At 29.3% G+C, this 19,623-nt stretch overlaps 1 protein-coding gene across 3 annotated transcripts in view; it reads right to left on the bottom strand.

Moving 5' to 3' along the window:
* The window catches only part of ec (ubiquitin specific peptidase echinus), a 91,867-nt gene that overhangs the window by 33,517 nt on the left and 38,727 nt on the right, over positions 1 to 19,623 (bottom strand). For 2 of the 3 annotated variants that reach the window (XM_088204397.1, XM_088204398.1), the window contains exon 3: positions 3,066 to 3,158. In XM_088204397.1, the coding sequence (XP_088060523.1) occupies positions 3,066 to 3,158 (93 nt within the window). Of the gene's footprint in view, positions 1 to 3,065; positions 3,159 to 6,970; positions 7,193 to 19,623 lie in introns of those variants that run through there. The other variant, XM_088204399.1, reaches the window with a different exon arrangement.

The following is a 19,623-nucleotide window of genomic DNA, read 5'->3' as shown; positions in this document are numbered from 1 at the left end:
ATTTGTATACTTGAGCAGCATAGGTAGTCATTTTATCTCTCAATATACTAGTGACTAGTGTCGCTCCAAAATCTATGGTCCCTTATGCGCATTTATTTTGTTTCGAAATGGAAAACGCTTATCAACAAAAAAATGTTGCCGTCAAAAAACTTTATATATAGAATTTTTATATGCCATGTATACTATGAACGAAATTCGCAGAATTCATTTCGAAATTTGCACATGCTAGTGACGTTCGTGTTACTTTTTTGTATTTGTTGCTTAGAAGCAAAGAATTTATTTCAATCAATTCAATAATTCGATCGCGGTTGATTTATTTCTAGTTATTTAATCTACATATATGCAAATCCGCACAAAACAAACGAAAATATGTTTATCAAATTGAACATACAATAAATTCGATAAAAATATGTATTTAAAATGTTTTATAAATTTTGTTTAATTAATTCAATTGTAGCTGTTCCTAATTCTAGTAATTTTAAAAAGCTGAAATGACGTCCCTGATCGAAACGTATGTATTAATTAATATATCAGTAATTCGCACAGAATTATGTTATGCGTATTTTATAAAATTCAAAAAGATTGATGACTAAGAAAATAAATAATTATAATTATTATTGTTAAGTAATAACTAATTTTTAATTAAAAAATATTTTACGGGTTTTTTGCATTAATTGGTTAAATAAATCGGTAAAAACCGAGAAAAATATTGATAGATGCAATTTTTATTCAATATTAAAATAGTTGAAAACATGAATAATTATCAGATAATAAACAAGCATTCACATATAAAATAATAATAAAAACTACTTTTATTGCCGAAATTTCAGATATTACTCATATTTCTAAGTTATTATTATGTATCTGTGTACTTTCTCAATGGCTCATAGTAACATTTCTATTTATTTTAAATTATTGAAAATAAGTCTGTTTAATATTTTTAAGCACACCGATTTATACAATATTTGCTGCAAACATTGCTGACAATAAAGCTCACATCAACAGAAACTAAATTTGTATTTTTTGCAACAAGAATTAAAATGATACTTTGTACTTTTTTCAAAAAAAAAAAAAATAATCTGTATTTGATTTATGAAACTGTATTTTTCGATTCTTCATAACTATATTTTATCGAATAATGAATCATAACAATATTATGCATTATTACTATTCGATATTCGAATAGCTTATAAAGCGAATATTTAAGAACTAAAAGTAATCAGAAATCTAACAAAATATTCTACTGGTATTATAGTGAAATAAAAAAAAACATTCGTGCTGTAATTATGTATTGTATTTTACAATACAGTTTAATTTTGAGTTATCCGATAGTTACAATATAATTTTATGGAAATTCGTTCTGTAATATTCAAACGGTTATTACAAAACGTTTACCAGTTAACATTACACAAAATGTCCAAGTTTATGTTTTGATTTTATTGCCTTCGGAAGTCGGAATACCGAAAAAAAATTACAATTCATAACACACATCTAAATATTTGTATTATGTTAATACAAATTTCTGTAAAAACAATTTACAATAAATAAACGTATTCTTATTAGATTCACATTTCACACACAATTTTCCGTATTTACAAGCGTTTATAAAAAGTATTTGTGCATTTAGAGAGTTAGTCACAACAAAAAAGTAGTAAAAAAGTGAGAACCGTAAAAGATTGATAGTTGTAGTAGACACGTAGTTTTTTATGGTACTAAGGGTTGATCAACTCAAATAAGGCGTCATAGATACAAACGGAACAGTTGGCTATAGTAAGCGCCCAAACAAGACCTCGCTAAGGAACCGGTTTTCCAAACCAACAGATAAGTGAGAGGCGTACAGTCCATGAAAGTGAAAGAAATAGGAAATTAAGCGTGAATTCAACAGTTCTACACCAAAAAAATACATTCAATTTAATATAAAACAAACTAAATCATACATTTATAGAAGTTATTAAATTATACGTAAATTTAAATGCGTAAGAGGTCCCCGTTTCAGTTCGAGAGATACGCCTCTATTATTTTATTTAAGCATCCCATAAAGTATTTTTATATAATTAATTAATTAACGGTGTCGTGCTTTGGGTGTCGGAGCTTTTGCGGAAAAGTTTGAGGGTCTACTCTAGAGTTAAGAGGCCGCAGTTTATCCCGCGCAGCCTCCGATCTCTGGCCAATCGCGAGCGAGGCCACGGGTTCCACGAACTCGCTCTCAACTCGCGATTGGTTAAATTTTCCGCGAGTTTAGTCTCGTACCACATGCAAAACAGGTTTCGTCGATCGAGGAGCAAAAAGCGCGACTCGACAATTGCGCCCCGGGCTAGATATTTTTTACGTATGGGCGCAATTTCGCGCGAAATACGTTTTTTGCCTTTCACATATCGTATTTTTTTTTTGTAGCACACGCACGGTTAAAGTGGGATACTATGCGTGGAATTTACAGCCTCGATCAATAAGGTCAGCTTTGATAAGCCTTCAGTGGACTGACAAGATTATTTTGTATGTGCTCGTGGCTTTCTATGAAAAAAGCTATGTTTATACACAAATATTGAGCTTTAGATAACGCTTATCTGACAAATTTTCGTGACGCCAGAATATAGGATGTCAAATATTTCCATTGTGTTCTAAGACAAAGATGTACATCAAGATAAAGAATAATAGAGACAGATTCACGCCTAAAAGATACGAACAAAGGCATTTAATATTGGCGCCGCTATGACACTATACTTTGTAAGCGAACTGTATGAATCAATGGCAAATATATTGAACGTAAACTACAATGCTTCTAGAAATGAAATACATTGCTTTAAGATCAATATATTATATAAACTTTTAACCGTTATTTATATTTGAATAAAAACATGAAGATGAACATAAGTGATTTTGATTGTATATCAATATATTTGTAGGTGTTCAACGCTCTTGTATTATAATATATACATACATATATTTTTTGAGACAGACCGTGGGTCGCCCTTATGGATATGTGTCATTTTCAAACCATTAACTTTATAATATACGATAGCACACACGCGTAAATTATTAATAAAGAGGCGTAAAATATCACTTACTTTGAGAGCGCAAAAAATGCACGCGTTCCCCATACACGCATGTCCCGAAAGCTCGCGGAAGCTCCTCCTGAATATGTCTAGATGCCATAGCACCTGTAACAAAAATTAAAAACACATTAAAAAGGCGCATATGTCGCTATTAAATTATTAAACATTCGAGAGCGCCACGTGGCGCAATTCTATTTATAACATACAAAAGTGTGCGTGTTATATTGTTTGGCGTAGTACAGATGCGGCCCCTCGCTCAAGGGCTGACATTTTTATCCCCACTAAATTAACAGGTGTCTCGTTATACAAAAAGGGCAAATATATGCGTGTAAAGTGCGTCATATATCAACGGCACCTGTCGCGAAAGCATCAATCATTATTCGTCTTTTCGAAGCAAACATGGGGTTACAATAATGAAGAAATTCACCATTGTTTATGAAAAGAAAATACAATACAATATATTTATATTTAAACAATACAAATATATATTTTATTTGTATTATGTTTGGATTGCAAAATATATATTTTTAGGTAAAAGTATTATTTAACAACTCACAAGTATATAAGTATAATTTTAGAGAGACAATACTTACTTTATTTGAAAATTATGTAATCTCTAAAATATTATATATGATCCAATAAAACACAGTTTAGCAAGCTTTTTATCTTTTAATTACGAACAATTTTAGTAAAAAATAAAAGCTTTATTTTCAAGAAAATAATTTTTCACTTGAATTTCACAAAGCTAAATACAAATATTTTCTAAAACCAAATCGATAAAATAATTCCAATAATATCACATCCAAAATATTTAAAATTTATTTTATTCTTAATACTCTTAAACTGTCTGGTTAAGTTGAGAAGTGTTTATATAGTATGTAGGAGATATCAACGCGCGAGTGTATCGAAAACCCGCAATAAAAGGTGTTTACTTAGATAACATTAATCACATCGTAACGAACTGTTTATAGCGCAATTACTTACACATTATATAGCAACTGCATATGTAAAATAAAATAAGTCATAAACAAGGCGGTGTCTATGTTAAAACTGTGATTATAAATCATTTATACGCTTTAAAGCAAATAAAATTAATTCCCTCCGGAAGCCAACATACAATTATGGCCCAAAGGGCAAACGGTAATGGGCGATGCTTAACACGCGTGCGGAAACGAATATAATACACCCACTCATAGATCTTTTTTGGATCGTTATCCACTCCTAATGAAAACTCACACTTTTCCCATCGTCGATGGTGAAAACCTCCTGCCGTTATCTGACATGAGCGAAATGCATTGTTCGGATCTCTGAACACGCTCGGAAGTTGCGATGGTACTTCGGAAGCCGCAGTTTCAGGAGATTCGATCAATGGATATTATAATTAGATGCGGATGCTTCGATCGTTTGTGCAACAACGCGCACGCAACTTTACATCGTCGCTCTAGATCAGATTGCCTGGACCAGTGTGCCATGGAATGTTGATAATTGCGAATCAGTAACAGATACATAATTGTCCCTTTCCTATGACGGCAATCGTATACATAATTATGTGGGACGTGCTGCAGCAGGACGAGCTGAATGAAATGAAAATGAAAAATTTTGCTTTAAAACGTGAATTTGCAAACTATTTTTAATTTTGTTGTATGCAATTAAAACTATGATTCATTGATTAGATACTAGTGTATATAAAATTTATATTATATTACTTTTATATATAAGGGTGTGGTAAAAATTAAACGTTTTTTAAATGGTGATATCTCTGAATATGATATCATGAATCATTATTGTAAGGGTTCACAAGATTGCTTGTCACTTAAATAAAAAATATAAACGTCAGTTTACTTTATGAGCAAATATGTTTTTTACAGAGGCATTAAATTTTCACATTGTTTTACACCGGAGCTTTTCTCTATAAAAATTCATCGCGATCCACCAATATATTTTTTATGAATTCACAATAATTCAGTGGAACAAAATATTTTTTTAAATTATAATCATATAAAATAAATAGAAACGTGGTAAATACTACATTAGATAAAGTATTAAAAACGAGATCTGCCTAGATATGGCAATATTTTTTCGCTAATAGAAAAATATGCTAGTTAAAATGTATTCGTATATATAATTTTACTGAAACGTTAGTGAAAATATCACTTCATTGACAATACACATTCACTGTAACATACATATATAAATATTATGTAATAATGTATTAGTGACTGCAGCTTTGCTCCAAAATATCTAGATATTTTAATAATAAGTTCATCCTACAGCTACAGTTAGTTTTAAATGTTTTTCTGTTTCAATTTTTTTACATATGAGTTGCGCTATTTCTTGGTGCTATTTGGACGGGAGACCCAAAAACCTACTACAAAAACCTATTTCAGTGGTAAAAAATACATTTATAGTAGCTATTTTATGTTTAATTTCTACAATAATTCATCAATAAATTGTATGTAAATTTCGGTATAAAAACAAATAAATAGTTTCATGTTACAAATATAAAAAGCAATGCAGAATCTTTGAATAACTCAAAGAAATCTTAAGATTTTATTGCAAATAAATCATACATAACATTTTTTCATGACACAAAACCTGCCGTAGTGTTCGATCAAATTTAATTAAAAAAGTAAAATTCGTTTATGAAAAAGAACTATTTCAAGCTTAAACATCTATCAGGTTGTCCTATAAGTCTTTGCGTTTTATTAAATGCGGGTTAAATGAGTTAAAAATGTAATACTTTTACTAAATTCTCTACTTGTAAATCAATTTTTTTATATCTGATGCAAGTCTGAAGCCCTAATATCGTCACTTAGAACCCCTATACTCCCGAAATATTTTTTTAGAACCATATTTTACACTTTATAAATTTAATGGCATCCCTGCCCATTGCATTACATATGTTTTAAGCTGATATTGTCGCATTATGACCAAGTTAAATCTCATTAATCGTAATATAGCTTAACTAAGATTATTTTATCTTTATTGCCATTGTTGATTTAGGGTTGAAAATATCCCATTACTAAATAGCAGCACTGATACGACAACTATTACATACAAACACCGAAATAATTTTTGAAAATGTAAGAAAAAAAAGCGCAGAGACTTACTGGACAAGTTAATATTTATTAATAACATAACTGTAAAAACATTTCGTTACAGAAATATACCTAATTATTTTAAACAGTGCAAAAAGTAATTTTATTTGAATTAAAAGTATGCTATAAAATAATTTACAGCTAATAAAAATATATTTTTATTTGTCTAAAATATCATTTATGCTTATTTTAAAAAAATAGTAATACATAAAATATAAAGCATTAGTAGAATCTTGCAAAATTTATATAATTATTTTATTGTGTTTATTTTTACAGTGTTATTTACAATCAATTAAAAAAATGTTAACCTTACAATATATTGTTTATTATCAAAATTTTAATTAACTTTAATGATTGAGGATAAATATATTATGAGATGGCGATAAAAAAATCGTTTTACCGCCAATTCAGATTGGATTTTTTCTCAACACACACAAAGTTCAAGATGCAGCTTTCTCACTCTACGCATATCGAGCAAAGGTGAACGAAAGAGAAGATAAAAAACAAGGCTTCGCTGGCCGATGCCTCTCGGAGAGAGACGCTCATTAGAAAACCGTATACCGCCAAGAGTTAAATCTGACCTTTTCGAAAAACTACTATAATATCTTTTTACTATTTTATGCAATATTCATATAGTACTAGAAGATACGAAACAATAACTAAAAATTTTTTTTTAATATTTTACGATATGAGCATTAAAGTAATATAAAATACAATTCTGATTTAACGTATATTATATTTAATATTCATTTGTCTCTCAAAAAACAAAAAACATATTTTTTATAAAATAAAACAATTGTTTATTATTATTGTACGAACCTTGCAGGTTTGGAAGAGCGCGCTGTTTTCTTGTTTTGGAGTTTTCCCTTTACTCATTTTCGTTTCGTGTTCGTTTTCGTCGTCAAATCGGCTCCATGTCGTTGTTTGTACACTTTGGTCACTTCCGGCCGGGAGAAAAATCAGTTTTTCATTGAGTTTTCCCACTTTTTAGTATGGCAACGTTAGACGCGGTGCGCACAATGTCCGCTCGGTGGCGATTGTGTCGTTATTGCGGCTCTCTAGCGGCAGCCGAAGGAAGCTTCGATGGCCGCCATTTTGTGTGCCGGTTGGCCGCTCACGATTTTCCAAGGGCGGTGCGTGCAAAGGGCTAAAGGTACTGAGCTTTTCAATCGACGAGCTTTGGGTATCGAACATTTTACATCGTCAGATTTTGATTAAAACATATTTACAATCGTTTATCTACTAATTTTTTGTGGTATTAAATAACAAAATCTATGTAATATATTTTTTTGGTTGATAAATATAATATAAAGCATGTTTGACCTCGCAATAATGTTATTTATCGGAGTTTTGAAACAAGATAGCGGATCAAGCTAATTAACGAGATATTTACTGAATCAATTAATTTTTTTTATAAATCTGATTAAAACATATTACATATATTTGCGAAAAATTGATAAAAATGTGGCTAAAAGAAGGGAATGAATACAGTTGTATACCTGCCAAAAAACGTTATTGACTAAAGAAATGATTCTAATACGGATTTAATGAGTCAATCGACACAAAATTTAGACTGATTTGCATTGAATAAGAGTTATACTCTCTGATGAGAATAAAATAAATTTATGTAGGACAGATGGGGTGCACTAAGTTTGTTATCAATGTTGCAAAAGATGCGGTTAAAAATGTCTCTAGGCAACTTTTCGAAATCCAGAGGATCAAATGATCTGGGGGTGCTTTTTATGTTCCGAAATGGAAGGTATCCACTGTATCGACAGAACAGTGAAATCTGTGCATTATAAAAATGTCCTGGTTTTTCTTCCTCCCTTCGATGAAAAGACACGTGGATTTAAATTTGAGCTACAAATGAATGGATGTTCCTGCATCTTGTTACAAAGAAAAAATAGTCTATAATGTTTTTCATATCAATTAGTGAAGATGCGATTAAAAATAAAATAAAATTCATTATTTATTACAGATTTATTAAAAAATGTGAGGAATAATTCTCAGACATTCTCTGGAATAGTTCTAAATTGAACCAATTTAATATCTTTGGGGCATAATTAAGATGAAAATGATATTTTTATGACTTAAAAGTTAAATAAAAAGTTACACGCGTTTATTTAAAATGCTTACTTAGGCTGAGATAATAAAAACTTATGTTTCAATATATAATACATACAAAAACTTTGTGGTATAACCCTTATAGAAACACACATTACAATTGGCTTATTTATGTGTTATTAAACAAATTAAAAATTTAATTTTATTATATATTAATTTCATCAAAAAATAACTACTTAAATTTGTCTAAGAAAATAATTTATAAGAGCATCTATATAACCTTATAAATTCTTTTCCATTTCGCTTTTTCCTCTAACATCAATCGTTTTCATTTTCCGCTCAAAGCTTCCAGTTTACAAATTGCTCTTTTTGTATCATAATATGTATTATGATTTAACTTTCACGCACCGCCTTTAGCGGGCAACGTTTTCGTAGCGTAGTACTCTCCCCCATAAAAAAAATTGAGGTACCAAAATGTTGGATAGACAGTGTGACTAGCTCAGGTGCTTTTGTTTAAATTGGAAGAGGAAGAGCGAGGGGGAGAGCATCAGACCGAAACAGGATTGACCGAACTGCATCGCCGTTTCAGACCGAGGGAACTCCTCAAAAAAGACAATCAAATTAATAATTTTACATAATGCGCGTATGTCCTTTCTCACAAGAAGCACACCAATTACAATGAGTTCACCATTAAATAATATTAACAAAAAATAATGGTTACCAGAAGCGATCTTCTGCGGTTTAGTATTATTATTTAAAAAAAACAATTTGTACTGTTTTTGATATACATACACGTTTAACTTATTGAATATGTGGATGTACGATTTAACTATACATGTATCATTTGTTCAAGCGTATAGCAAAATAATTATATAGTTCGATTGGCGTTTCACGGTGGGTGCATCCAAATTGAAGGGTCTCTGAATATGTCCACTTTTGGGTTCGTATTTAAACTATGGACGTGATTATAGCATATTCTAAAATTTTAGGTAAACGTTACACAAAACAAAATATTATTTTTACGACACTTTTCATAATATTTACTAGGATATGTGGTAATATAAGGCACGCGCACAAACGAACACCTGTTGCTCGATAATACGTATTATTTACATAGGACAATGTTTATTTTCGGTGGTAGCGCCGAGATTTGATATTTTTTGAGAGCACTTAATAATATTTTTGATAAACGTCTACGCCCATATTTTATACTAATTTTAAAAATAAGTTGTTTGCGCTTTTTGCATATGAAAGATATCTAACGACACAATAAATAAAACAAAATACTGCGACAACAGTAAATGTGCATACAAATGTTTTAAACCAATCTGACCGGTCAGTAAAAAATATGTTATGTTTATAGCTAAAATTTAACCACACAAGCCAAACTGACCCGTATTGAATTGGAGATTCGGGTCGTGGGGGTTATTGCAAAGTCAGTAAAACAAGTTTTCAGATACAGCCTCTCAAAAAATAAGTATTTTTTCATGCATATTTTTTCTTAACATAAGATATAGTGTTTTTTTAATATTAGATATAATAATAAAATATATAATTAAAGCGTCATAAATTAGACGGAGAGCGACAATTATTGTAAAAATTAAGAATTCATATACATATGCATAGATATTTTTTATAAATTTAGTTTTGTATTGCTAAAATTTTTTAAATATAGATCCACCAGTTTCTTACAAAAATCCTCGGGGAAAAAAATATATATATATTTTTTTTATTGTAATGTGTTAATAATATAATCGTGCTGTATCAACTTTGTTATAACATTTTAGATTCGTTGTCTCGGCTCTAAATATATTTAAGCAAGTATGTATAAATAACATTATATAATAATTAAAATATTTGCTAAAGATGGTTTATCACTCTGATATTGAAAGTAAGATGACCATAAATAATCAATTATAGTAAAAGCATTAAAAACATCTGCAGTTAGAAAATGTGTATTAAAAAATATACACAAAAGTAACAAAAGTAATTATCACTAATTTTGGAATTCAAAACAAGATCAAATTATATTATTTTTCCACTAAAAACACCAACTAAATTTAGTGTGTATTATAAAGAATTATCATATAAATCTCTTTTACTATTTTATAACAAAAAATCTAGACTATTCTATGTTTCCAATAAATCAATTAGTACAATAATATCAAGCAAATATAATTTTAGAACTGATATATGAAATGTTGGCAGTAGTGTTTATCTTTATGATATGAGAAATGAGAAACATATACAAATTTGTTGAGAATTTTTCAGAAATTTAGACTAAAAATATATTGAATATATACGGTATGTATTTATATTATTACATTATATATGAAAAGAATTTCTATTGATTTAATTTACATCGATTTATGAATGTAAATTTTAATGTAGTTAATAATTAAGATATAAATGAACGCGTAAAACATTTATTAACACATACGAGTACATAAACATTACATTAATTTATTCCAAATTTATAATTCTGACTAAAATAGTTAATGCATGTTTAATTAACATTCCACAACATGATTTTTCGCATCGAATCTTAAAATTAAAGACATCGTGAATGACTTATATAGCAGTAGCATGAAAATATTGATTTCATTTAGTCGGCAAACGTTTAAGGAAGTCGAAACCAATTATTTGCTATTTGTAATTACTAGTCAGTCATAAAACTTATATTAGTAAACAATGTTTTTGATGTGTTAATCTAAGACTCATCTCACTTTTATGAAAGCAGCTGTGAATATAACAGATTTACAATTAATATTTGTTTTGAAAATTGCAGCGGTTATAAAGCAAATAAAAATTAACATATAAATTCATTAGTTTGCATTTTTCACGAGAATTTCTTGAGATGAAACACTAGTTGGAAGCAATAAAAATATTTATTACTCTATAGAAGACAATGACATAACAAATAATATTTCATGTAGAAAATGATATTTATTTTGCAGAGCAAGAATGGTTTATATGAGAAAGCTTAAAAAAATTATATTTATGATATAAATATCATGCTTCAACTAAAGAGTTTTCTGTATCTGAAACAATTAGTAAAAATCAAGCAGATTTATTAGAATAAATATGATTTTGTAACTAAAAGTCGACATTAAATGCGCTTTGTTTACAACAACATAAATTATTTTGTATGATTTAATATGTTTGTACATACACCAATACATGTAATATTACTATATCATATACATGTTAATTTATAAGCATATGTATGCTTTTTAAAACAATGACTAAGTTTCCCCCCAAATTTACATTGAAGTCCATTTATATCAAATTTATATTAAATAAATTATGCGGTTAATATATCAGCTTAAGGTTTTAATCTAAGAATTGGCTGTTAAATAATAATATTAAATATAACATATTCAAAGCTTAAAAAGGACTAAGAGTTTGAGATGCGTAGTTTATAACGTATGTTCGGGTGGCGCTGGAGCCTTGATGCTGACAAGGAGCGCGCTCGCTCCGGGCAAAACGGGTTTCTTGAACTTGAAGAACAAGATGGTGTCCAAGCCGATAGATATTAAATTCTATATATAGCCAGAATAAGCTCTCGTGCCATCCGTCGATAAATAAACTCACATCGACATGAAAAAACTTCTGTGTGTAAATCGAAAATTGGCCAAAATTTTACACTTGTATGAACTAATCGAGCGTACAATTACACATTAAAAAATACATCATAGCACGCGCTGATACTTCATCGTAAATCTAGTCTTTCAATTAAACAGTAAATTACCGTGACTGTGCGCATCCGTCTATGAAAATCCGTTTAAGCCGCAGTTAAATGTTTTATCGTCCTATGACCGAAAACGTCGATAAACAAACAATGAAGCAAAAGGCAGAAAGAAAAACCAACAACGCAGCCGTGATTCTGATTGATGTTTCTTGATTATGGTATATGAAAAAATATTTATTCGATAGGCCCCGTGTATTGTGGTGTGCATTAAGGTGAGAAAGTCGCTCTAAGAAGTGAATTCCGAAACGTTTACAATGGGTTATATATTACAATTTAGAAGAAGATTATTGTTGTTAAAAGGCACAATGCCGTGTGCAGTAATCGAGCATAGTTCACAAGTGATGGAACGGGTTATAAAAGGTCACGGCGTGTGTTTTCAATACGAGCACGAATCAAAAATGACGATGACCTCGAAAAAGCATTACGAAATAAATTATATTGTAATTAAATACATGTGTATGATTTATTAAGTGCGATCTGAAATTAATGTTAAATTTATAGTACCTATAACAGATACGATTCGGCGAACACAAAAATTTTACCGGGCGAATAGATATAAACGCTCAGCAAAGACACAAACCTAGCGCTCGGCAGTTGAACGCTTTGTCGACAGATGGTGTACGACTTTTTGCTTTTATTTATGTTTTACATAATAAATTGTATATTTTATACATTTAATAAAATGCACAGTTCATTCACGCCAGCTTAAGGCAAATTTATAAACAAATACATGGCAAAATAAAGATTATATAATCACATAAACCGGTTGTGATAAAATAATATATTTAAGACTGCATATTATTAGTTGATTTAAATATAAGCACATATTGGTTTAGAACATTTTAATGTAAATATAATTAAATCAGCATCTAATACACAGTTTCAAGGATTTAGTTTTTTCACTTAAATTTTAACTACAAGCGTATAATTTTTATATTATTATATTGTAACAAATAACAAAAATTTTAAGACGATTATAGTTTTAAATCAGAAGCATATATTGTTTATTATAATAGTATGTCTGTAAAATTAATTAACATATTAAAAAAAATATATAATATTATTACAAAATCAAAAAAATGTAACTTAACTATTCTCGAAATTATTTTTTATAATTTAAAATGTAAACAAATTTATTCATACTGAATTTACAATTTATATAATTATTCTTCATACTATTTAAAATGAAGTTTTTACCGTTTAAATCTACCATGTAGTGTAAAAATGTGTAAAATATTAAAAAAAAAAAAATCAATCAACTATTTTATTGGATTAGTACAGTTTAAATTATTAATAAAAATAAAAGTTTAAGAACCGTTTTCTTTAAGGCTGTTTTAATCAATTTCTTGAAAAGATAATTAAAAAATCAAGATTCTTAAAAAATATCAAAATCGGATTTCACTTTAATAAATAAAAGCTTTATTACTAAAATTAAAATAAAAGCAATTTGGAAATGTAAATGTAGACAAATTAGTTGTAAAAAGTCTACTTCAACCTTTATTAACTAATTAAAAAATCTACTTATTTTAACAAGTCACAGCTATTATTTCTGTGCGTATTCGAGTATTAAGAATATGTCTAGAAATCCGTAAAATAGCAAGTCACAATGCTTTTAAAATTTAAGATAATTAATATTTTCATGCAAAATTATTAAAAAAAATATTGATAAAAATCTCAAAAAATATTAATTTCAATATTAGATGCTTAGATATATAAATGTGGGAAATATAAATAGCGTTTAAATGGAATATTAATAGAAATTTCAATTATTTAACATCAGAGACTCTTCGAATATCGAATATTTCTCAAGTATAAAATCTGTATGAAATTAAATTTTTAATAATTAAAATAAATCTAAGAAAACTAGGTACATATATAAAAAATAATATAAATAAACTGGTTCCTAGCTCTATCTTTATTGTCTTCGCTGTTAAAAACTTCTGACCAATAGCGTATTTTTTTAATAAATTATTTTACAAACATACTATGCAATATTACTAGTATATACCAATTTTCATATTAACAATTTGTTACTAACTCTAATTTGATAAAATAATAATAATTTAAAATAAAGTGTTATTATTTAGGGAAAAAATCTGAAATACAAAATATAAAAAAAAAATAAAAAATTAAGTGATAATTTGAGATTATTTTACTAAAGATCTAAAACCTTTGTAATCTTGTCTTTAGCCATATGTGCTTGTATTTAAATTTATAATATTAGTATAAACATGTGTATTATATATTATTTCTATAGCTTTATTTTGAATAACTTGCAATTCAGAAAAAAATAGTATCCCTGCTGTTACTCCACATCAGGCAGGCATATGTTAAAATGAAGCTAATTGTTTATAGAATAACATTTTTTTAATAATTAGCACAAGTGTTAGTAACGATTATTCAGTTTATTGGCTCATTTTTTTTCAATATGAATTTATTAAATTTAAACATACCGCTCTTTAACGGTTTACCATCAAACCAGCAAAACCTTTTAAATAATATTATTTCCATAAATTTTAGTTATACAACTATACAAATTTAGTAGACTTCAACTTGATCACAGATATTACCGTAGGTTGAAAATATGGCTATTCAAAATTAAGGCTTTATCCAAAACGTCAATTAGGCTTTTCCATCTTAATTATATTTGAAATACAAGCAGACGAAAATGGCACTGGCGTCGCATAAAGTGGTCAACATTTTTATTATTTAAACGCGAAAGTGAGCTATGGAAATGGTTCAGCGGTCGAAAAAATCATAAAAGTACGGATGGACGGAAGTGAGTTTCCCACGCGACTTCATTCACAGACCGCAAACACTTTATTGCCATTGAACGCGAACAATATTCATAAACCTTTTACGATTGAAAATGCTGTGTGCGAGTAGTGTAAAGTAAACGTTCACATACATTATTTCTTAAAATTTGATTCGAAACGAAATCAAGCTGCAGACAATATCGACTGGGAGATCTTCGCGTTAGGTAAAATTTAAGGAGTCACTTCCGGCGGCTAATACGTGGGATTCGCTTTGCAATGTCCCATTAAAAAAATACATATTGTTAATGGAATTATTGCAACATTTGTGCGGGTCGTATAAGGGCAATACGTAGGCCTGAAACGCGTTTAAAATAAATATATGCACACACGTATACAAACACGCAACACGCACTGACATTTACGTAAATGGCGAACTTATCAAAACTGCTTCGCCGAATCGGTACTACATACCATAAATCTTCATCGGGATTCGATAATCTCCAACAGATAGGAGAGATTTGAATAAACTGTTTATGGCAATGCTGGCTATTACTTATCGTATGGTGGCCGGTGCCGAGGCGTGTAATTATAAACGTAACAATTAATTTGTGATGGACGGTAGGCCACTGCGTTACGCAATTACATTTTGAACATGGACATCCATGGTGGGGAGCAATTAATAGTGAAATTTATATTTATACCGCCCAAAACGTTTGATAACATTGTAGACAGGCCTGTCGAGAGGGGGAAGGACAAATTCCGGGGCCCATTCTCCTTGAGGGGCCGACTCTGGAAAAATCATAGCAAGGATATATGTATAAAAAATGTAAAAACCGATCTCAAATAATGAATCTGAACAAAATTACAGTTGTTTGAGATGTATGTACTGATTGATGTATTTTCGGTATAAGTTCCTTCAGCCCTTTTTATTCATATGTACAAGAAAAGAAAGGAAACTGTTTTCACCTCGTTGGCATGATTTAATTGCTTTTGACTTGGACTGGAAATTCACACTGAGCAGCAAAATCATGTAAATATTATGAGTAGATATTTTTAATATTTTTTAATGCCTAATTTCACATAAAATATGATTTTAGAAGATATATCGCAAAGATTAATTCGTACCTTTTATTATTTATTCAAGAAATTATATTACGATGTTAAAATTGTTTAAAGTCATGAGGCCCGAAATCATTGTTTTCCCAGGGCCCATGTTCGCTCTCGGTGGCCCTGAGCTTATCTCAGTATTAACAAGAGTATATCTAGTGAAGCAGTTTTCCTTGATATAGCTCGTATTAAATAGATAATCCTCTTTTGGTCATTCATATAGAATTGCTGAATATAGGATCATATAACACTGCTTTGATTTCTTAACCTTACATAACAAAATATCATCTAAATCCATTTTGTTCAATAAGAGCTTCTTAATTTAATTTTGAATCACGCTGATCAGAGACAGATCTTTTCTTTTTCTGCGTATTATGATAATGGAAGCGTTGTCGACACCTGCGCCAGTGTTCAGGCAAGTGTGTCGGTTCACATGGGGCGCCACTCGAATGGAATAAAAATTAAGAAGTTCAAGTAACCCCCAGCCAACCACCAGATAAGATATGTAAGTCGCGTACATGTAGTATACGTAACTCGGACACGCTCCGTAGCACGTTCCCACACTATTGTTTCTGGTCTCGTGGCTCTTCCCAGACACTATCAGCTCCATCGGACGGTGGCTGCGGACCTTAGCACCTGGGAAAAGCCTCGGGCCGGAGGGTCTGTCATGGATCATTGCGCCCTTGGATTAGAGGTCTTGGGACAGGTAATTAAGTAATCAATATTTCACAACATGTTTAATCAACATTTCTTAAAGCTAATAATTCGGTTAACATCTATTCCGAAAATATTATATAAGCAATATATACAAAAAATATCATGTATTTTTAAATACAAAATATAACTTTAGTTGGAATTCAAAACATGTATTTTTATTGCTTGTGTTGCAAAACTAGTTCAAAAATCTTATTGAAATTGACTTTCAGAAGCCAAGATTTATATAAATTGGTCATAGTTCTATCAAACGACGTCTTTGAAAAATTTAAAAAGATGTAAAAAAGAACCATACCATGCTGCTTTAAATTATGCTATTAATTTAAGAGATTTAAGAAGATATGTTCCAATTTAATGCAGTAAAACGTATACATAAAAAATATTATTCTTTAAATATAAGCACATTACAACTTCGATATAAGAAAATTCAAGTTGATTTTAAAAAAATAGAGTAGTTAGGATTTGATAAATGTATTTTATTTCCATATCATTATAGCAATAATTGAGAAGGTTTAAGATGTGAAAATCTTTTTATGTAAGCATTTCAATAAAGATTTTCAATGTTATAAATCACTTTTATATTTAAAGAAACCGTATAATATGACATCATTAAAGGTACCATGTTACGTATTTGTAAATGTGTTTGCTTAATATGTTGCTGCTTATTATTTTACATATTTTAAGTGAAAATGTAATATATTTGTTCCACGTAAGTTAAGTGTTAAATATATAACTACTTGAACTGAAATTCTATAATAAATAACTACTTAAACTGAAATGCAATTTAAGACATTTAAGTCAAAAAAATGCAATTTAAGACATTTAAGTTATTTGAAAAAGATTTTTTCCCTATTTTATTTCATAATTTGTCTTTTGACAATAAACTATTTTTTCTTCGTCCCGTGGTTAATAACAAGAAAAAGAGAAAAACACGTTGGAAGGTACCCAGTGGAATCTTCGTCTTGTTCTTAGTTTAATTGAGCATTATTCATGATTCCTTAAATTTTTGAATCCCTTAAAACGAATTAAATACACTTATGTAGTGTAATTTTTGCACTGAATTAATTAAAAAAAAACTTTATATATTAAATAATTCTTAATAAATTGGATAATTATAAAAATAAGTCAGAGATAGGTACATACACGTATTAATTTGCTTTGTATATTAAATATAAAACATGTTTACATGCAAAATTATATAAGTCTAATCTACGAAATTAGTATTTTAGTAGTTTATTCAAAAGCATATAATTGAAAACTTTCCAGTTTCTTTAGTAAGATTTATTATTACCATTTAGGAATCTGTGCTTTTGTGTCTTTTAAAAATACTGAAATATTGTCTGAGATTAGCATTACTTTAAAACTAGTTAGTAGAGCTTAAATCAAAAATGAAAATAAAATAGAGTATCGAGAAGCTCATAAGTTCAATACATTTTTTACAAAAGCTCGACTATATTGCTAATGAAAACTATTTTCGAAATTGCTCCCAAAAAATTTATCAGGGCGACTTTTTTTTAATTTTATCAATTCGAGATTGGATACTGAAATAATTAATGAAGAGAATACTATGACGTTGACAATCGAAGAAGAAACAACTAATAAACCACCAGAATATTTCTACGGTAAAAATAATAAATATAGTCGACGAGATGAATTAAAGATTTTGCATCCAATCGGAGAACGGACTTACAATATAAAAAATAATCTAAATTTTTGCTTAAAATTAAGCCAACATCAACGGAAAGCGAGTGAATATTCTCAACGGCAGAACAGCTAAGCACACACGCACGGATCTGTCCGCTGAACACCCGGACAGATCTGTCCAAGGTTCGCCTCAAACGCAAACTGTCCGAACTCGGAAATCAGTTTACGTGCTTTTTGGTGATTCTGAAGTACTAGAAGAATAACTAATGGTGATTGACGTCACAACAATAATCAATTATACGGTTTAAAATTATTTTCAACACACGAATTTAGTTTACAATATATGATGTCTTTTATTCAAAAAAATTCAAAAAATACATTTTCAACGGTAATAATGTTGGCGGACAGATTCGTATGTGTGTGGCCAACTAATAGCTGGCCACACACATATTACCTATGAATATTAGAAATTTCAGTCTTTTTAAAAGCCATGATTTCTGAATAACAATAATCGTCAGATTGAAAAAAAATAAGCTTTTTTTGGAGACAATATTAATATTAATGAATTCGATCGTTAAAAAATTGTCAAAGATAACTTTTTAACTGAAATTATTTCAAAGTTAAAAAGTTATCCTTGACAATTATTAAATAGAATTTTCATATTATGTTTTGATCATAACTATAACTCTAATTATTTGAAATAAATTATAATTTTAAAATATTTAAATTATGATTATTAATCAAAAAATGTTACAGTCTTTTTTTTATAATTTCTGAGTAGATATACTAAACGTTTTTGATAGAAAAATGGACATGTCATACGCTTTTAACATTTGAGAAAGATAGCGTTGAAATTCGATACTTTACGCGCCGTTCGATAAATTCCACGTCAAAAAAATAAGATAACGAATCTGAGCTTCCATTATGAAATAGAAAGTCGACTCGTGCTTCCATTCAACTGTGATAAAGGAGACGCATTGGAGCATCCGAAATTTAATTTCATTATACAATAATTCTTCACGGTCAACGGATTAAATTATAACGAAGCGTATGAAGTTAGTGCGTTATTTAATCTCACAGGAGATCCTTTAATTAATAACTTGGCATACCCTGAATTTTTTGGTACATAATTTAAAACAGAGATGTTGTCAGCTTGGGATTTTTATTTATGCAATTGAAACATAAAAAATATATAGTCTTTCATTGTTTTAAATTGGCGGTCATAAAGTTCGATTATGTCAATCTTAACGTAATAAATCGTATTTAAATCAATAAAATAATACAACGCGCACATAAACGTAATTTATTAGGCGCAATTATCTCTTGAGCGTATCCAAAAACACGGTAGATAATAATGATTAGTTTTAAAACCATAACCGGCCATTATGCGTGAATATATTAAATCGTTATAATGCCGTATTAGCATATTGCCTTTG

This window comes from Plectrocnemia conspersa, unplaced genomic scaffold (genome assembly GCF_051122295.1).
Source record: "Plectrocnemia conspersa isolate PC_06_02 unplaced genomic scaffold, ASM5112229v1 ptg000014l, whole genome shotgun sequence".
In the NCBI taxonomy this organism is placed as follows: domain Eukaryota; kingdom Metazoa; phylum Arthropoda; class Insecta; order Trichoptera; family Polycentropodidae; genus Plectrocnemia; species Plectrocnemia conspersa.
The sequence above is the reverse complement of the archived record's forward strand: the minus strand, read 5'-3'. Positions and strand labels throughout refer to the sequence as shown.